Raw genomic sequence first — 5,344 nt, 5'->3', positions numbered from 1 at the left:
AAAATACTCTGAATAAATACCAATTTCTTTTTTTCGAGCCTAATAAGTACTTAGTCCACTGTGTTTACTTTGGATAACTCATAACATTTTGCTTTGCTCCTTGAACTTTGTCAATCATACCTCAATTAAGACCACCTTCTAGCGTTTATCACTAAAAAATTTAACTGAACACAATCACCCTAAACGAAGGAAAATAAACTGTCACCATATGAAAATAGAAACAGAAGAAAACTGACATCTAACGGGGTTGCATCTCTACGGGAGCTATCACTTTTCATGAACATCTTACGGTACTGGCAGCATCCTGGAAGGAAGTGAAACAGATGCTTAAAATTGATATACAACTAAAGAATAATTACGCTAGTAATTCACAGAACCCTATCAATTGATACTCAAAGAAGCTAGTAGGGTTGCCATCTGCAGATCTGACCAATCACGATGGTCAATACAGGCGAGTATTTCATAACAAAGTAGCACTGTCATAATCAAACAGCACAGAGGAGCAATGAGAAAATCAAACTAGGTTCTTGAAAGAAAGATGTAAGACATAATTGTTAAACCTGCAAACTAGACGAGTTTTGTACAAAAATCAGAGCTAACTCTGAATTTAGGAATGATCTCAATCTCTAGAATCCCGAGTCAAGAAGCTTTCAGGAGACCATGGCAGTGGTTTCATCTTCTTCTGCATCTCCTGTTGGCACTTCATTAAACATGTACTGGCTCTGGTACTCCATCAAGTACTGTGTGGATCTCTTGACATCATAAAACAGATTATAGACTCGAGTAACATCGTCCACTTCCACAATCTTCCCTTTCCGCTTCTGGCAAGCCAGAGCTGCAGAAGTAATAAGGTGAATGGCATATCTCAAAGATGTATTCACCCCGATCTTGGTCAACAAAATTTTTGCATCTTCAGACATTTCTACGTCCTCCTCTTGGCATCTGATGTCCAGAATTTTGCGAATTTCTTCCTCCTTGTAAGGCTGTGTAGAGATGATGAGCAGGCGATCAAGAAAGTCAATTGGAATCCCATGTGGGGATTTGTAATTTGTTCCCCGAATTGTAGTAATGCCTCTATTGGTAGCAACAACCAATATAGGTGCCATGTCATTTTCCAGAGCTCGGTTTAGGAAAGAGAAACACTCAATGTCAAGCATATGGACTTCGTCAATGAAGAGGACACCAGGCACAATCTCTGCCTTCCCTTCCTCCCTCCACTCTGCAACCTTGGTATCTATTTGTTCTCTCACTTCAGCACGAATCTCACCAGTATCACCCGTAAATAGTGCTAAAAATCCCTGTGTTCTGCAATTGAGATGAGCTGATTAACTTGTTTAATCTGGTAAAGTAGGAAACAAGAAGATTTTTCTAATATGTCAAATGTTTTCAGAGGCAACTCAAAACTCAGAAAGTAAAACTGATGAGTTTTGCAAATACACTCAATAGAAAAGGAATGCAACTGAGGATGGCAAGTAGCATCACCAATTAGAATTAATGCAGGGAAAAGGCACATGAAGGGGGAAGATATGAATCCAAGTCTCCTGACAAACATCATGATATTTTAATAGTAGTCTATGATTTTAGCATACAAAAAGATCAGTTTGTTCTTCAAATGACATCCAGTCCATCGCATATGAGGCCAAAAACCCTACTAAGGGGCAAAATCCAATCAAACATAATATAGAAACGAGAGGTAAAAACACAGTGCACCAGGAGCGAACGGATTAGCAAGGAAAAGATAGCCATATCAATTCCTAGTCAAACAACACCCACATTCAGTCTTTTGGCAAACTTTTACTACAAACATAATATTGTTTTTGAAACCAATCCTGTCGAATGGTTACCAGGAAAAGCTATCTACTATAACCCCATGCATTACTAGCAAAGTATTTTATGATAATCTAAATAGCTAACTTAGCAAAAGGCAATATTTAGGTAAAGGAGATGGATAGGACAATACTATTAAGGGCTATAGCATTGAGTTTGACTTCTAAAACCTTTTGACAGAACACTATTTATCTATTTCCAGATATATACAAATAAGAAGGTAGTACAGCAACGAAAAGGCCTCCTGTCACACCTCGACTCCCATATTTACTCCCCCAAAAGAAACAAAAGACAAAAAATAACAAGGCCAAACAAAAGCCTTGCTGGAACATCAATCGTCATGGCTTCCTTCAGGGAAGTGGCAAGGTTAATATTAGCTTAAAGTCAAACTACAGCAGCTGAAAAGGAATAGGAGACCCTTTTAAATATAAAGTACAATCTGTAAAGACTCAATTTCAAACAAAATTGTTCTCCCTACGAAAATGCTATAGAAGCCCATAATCTTTCAGAAAAATGCTCAACATCGAAGCTAACGTCATACATAAGCAACTGAGTTGCAACTTGCAACCGCTGCTAAGCATAACACCCTTAACTTAGGCAATATGATGACCTCAGAAAGGTTAAAATCACAGTCGCCAATACTGAACTTGACCAGTTTATTTTTAAACTAGCTATTGTTTCAGCCTTCTACTAACTTTTTCCAACTTCCACCTGTGAGGTTTCAAGTCCTTCAAGCTGTTATCAATTAATCAACGGATAACTGTAGAAGAAATTTTCAGCGGGTTCTCTTAAGAATTTTTCAGACTTTAGCAGAAACTGAAATCCAGCTGGCCTTTCAAGCTTTCATGATGGAGCATTTTCCACCTATGAACATGGAACATGGTAGCTTGTTCCATGTTTGGGATGTCCCACTGAAAAGTAAAGGACAATTACAAATATACTATTCTGATATTATCCTCTACTGTGAGACTTTATTTACCAAAAATAAAGAGGAAAATAAAAGGAAACAAGAACTTAAGCAAGTTTTCATCTCTCAAGCTAAAACAACAACAACAACATACCTAGTGTGATCCCACAAGTGGGCTCTGGGGAAGATGGGGTGTACGCAGACCTTACCCCTACCTTTGTGGTGTAGAGAGGTTGTTACCGGTAGACATCGGCTCATGAAAAGCGTTTTCAAAACAGGTTTGAAAAGTACAAGAGTAAAAGTTGTGATTAAAAAACAGTAGAACAGAAAGGTACTGAGATCAAAAAATAGTAAAGCTAACCAGAGTAAAACAACAACAGTAGTCATAAAATCGAAGAATAATTTCATGCTATCCACCACCCGCAGCAAAATTAAGCTGATAAAACCTTTAACTAATGGCTGGAATCGCATTGCAAATTGAAAAATTACCTTTTCGCTTGTAGACTGTATCTTTGCATTATGTTTCTCTATTAAAAGCAATCTGGATATCTACCCGGAGAATCAAGAATTAAATTTTATAATATCAGTTGAATAATTTGAAGAAGACTGCAAAGTTTTTAAACTTTTGCCTGAATTATAATCAACTCTTTATATAACTGTACAATCAAACAAAAATAGCTCTCTTTACCCCACTTCAAGGCTCAACAAACATCCCTGGTCTTGCTCAAACTAGGGCTCAACTTGGTGCCAACTTGGACAGGAAACAACAGGATCATGTATCAATAAGACTAAAGAAAGAGAAAAAAGGTTAATTTTGTTTGACCTCAGGCAAACCTAGAAAACATACTTCACAGATTATATCTTATGTTGACTCAAGCTATCAACTTCCAGCTTTCAGAAACACTAAGAAAATGCATTCACAAGAATGAAACTAGGACAATGTCCAACAAAAATCAAACACCAACTATATAACGTAGCAAACACATAGTGTAATAACAGCTCCTGAAACCAGACTTATTGCAAGCAATTAAGCAGCCATACAAATAACAACAACTACACCTTGGCTATACGAATCCTCACTAACCACGTTACTTAGTTTAACTCATCTTATGCCAATATTATACAAATACATATAAACAAGTATATAAAACTGGCGCAAGCACAGACAAATCAAAATCTTTTCTTTATGGAAAAATTAGTACTGCAAAATTAACAAAAGTTACCTGCTATTTATGACGTCAATTTCGTGGAGGGTAACGCAATGTACAATCTCCTTCCTCTTCTGGAGCTCTCCTTCAGGACATTGTACAAACTTAGTCTGGGGTCCCATAGCATCATAATCCCTGGACCTCGAAAACGACCTCCCTAATTTAGTAATCTTCCCAGAAGCCTTATCAATAGCAATAACATCTCCACTCTGAACTTTCTCCTTCCCTAAAGCCTCAATCATTTTCCCTCCCAAGTCATAAACTGTCTCCATATCCGTAGTCTTCAAAGTCAACTTCCCCGTCTTTGATGCCGCCCCAGCCACAGCTGGCCTATCAATCTGCACTTCCACAACTTCTCCTTCAATAACTTCAGCCTCTTCTTTTATCCGCACACCAATTGCTTTACGGAATGCCTGCATAAGTGCTTCCGTTTTCGACATCTCGAGGGAGTAAAGTTCGCTTCCTGCTAGCATAGCGAAAGGGGTTTCTTGCCCTAATGATTTCGCCATGCCCATTGCTATAGCTGTTTTGCCCGTACCGGGTTGACCCGCGAGGAGGACAGCCCGACCCGCGATTTTACCTTCTTGAACCATTTTGACTATTACGCCGGCGGCTTTACGAGCGGAGGTTTGGCCTACCATGCCTTCGGAACTGAGGCGGGGTTCGAGTGATGAGTCGAGGCCGAGACCTCGGATGTGGGAGTGTGCACCTATGCGTTCTATTCGGGTTAGGTCACGCATCTCTGAGATTTTCACCTCCGCCATTGATGGATGGTGGAGTTTACTATAGAGCAGCTCTGTAGAAGAAGTGAAGAGAGAGCAAAAGTTTAGGGTTCAGGGTTTATGTTGTGGGGGTTATATTTCTATCTGAAAAATTTAATATGTAGAAAAGTGAAAACCGCTTCTTGAACCGTAGGACGCATAAATTAGTTTGTACCATTATTACATGGCATATCTCTTGTTGTCTCTTGTTGCTCTCGTGAGCCGAGGGTCTCCTGGAAATAGACTCTCTGCACCTTTGGGTAGGGGTAAGATATGCGTACATATTAATCTTCCCAGACCCTACTTGTGAGATTATACTGGGATATTGTTGTTATTATTGTTGTATATTACATGGCATATCTCACTCAAAATAAAAATTTCTCCTATTTTAAGATATGTCATAATGCGCGTGTACACTCTACACTGCACATAAAATTATAATTTTTTTTAAATATAAGCTCTTGAAAATAATAAATATTGAACCTATTTCGTCAAAAAAGTAGATGCTAAGCATGAAACAACAAGATGATTTTGTGTATCTCGTTCTTTTATTTTAGTTTCGTATCAAAATAATCGTTAGGTATCATGTATTCTAGAGTCAACAACAAAAAGAAAAAAATTAGCGCTAAAAATTATTATCG

At 38.2% G+C, this 5,344-nt stretch overlaps 1 protein-coding gene across 1 annotated transcript; it reads right to left on the bottom strand.

The window, feature by feature from the left end:
* Positions 1 to 367: 367 nt before the first annotated feature.
* Positions 368 to 4,801, bottom strand: LOC104234105 (uncharacterized). The gene is made up of 2 exons (XM_009787602.2): positions 3,958 to 4,801; positions 368 to 1,305 (listed from the first exon to the last, which is right to left on the bottom strand). The coding sequence occupies exons 1-2, from the start codon at positions 4,704 to 4,706 to the stop codon at positions 651 to 653; spliced, it is 1,404 nt and encodes a 467-aa protein (XP_009785904.1). The 5' UTR covers positions 4,707 to 4,801; the 3' UTR covers positions 368 to 650.
* Between the last annotated feature and the right edge of the window lie 543 nt (positions 4,802 to 5,344).

This window comes from Nicotiana sylvestris, chromosome 2, assembly GCF_000393655.2.
Source record: "Nicotiana sylvestris chromosome 2, ASM39365v2, whole genome shotgun sequence".
NCBI lineage: Eukaryota > Viridiplantae > Streptophyta > Magnoliopsida > Solanales > Solanaceae > Nicotiana > Nicotiana sylvestris.
This window is presented reverse-complemented; position numbering and strand designations above follow the sequence as displayed.

Coding starts and splice junctions, on each gene's coding strand:
- LOC104234105 (XM_009787602.2), bottom strand. CDS start 4,706: ATGGCGGAGGTGAAAATCTCAGAGATGCGTGACCTAACCCGAATAGAA. Junction 1,306..3,957: donor ATTGACGTCATAAATAGCAG/GTAACTTTTGTT, acceptor TCTCAATTGCAG/AACACAGGGATTTTTAGCAC.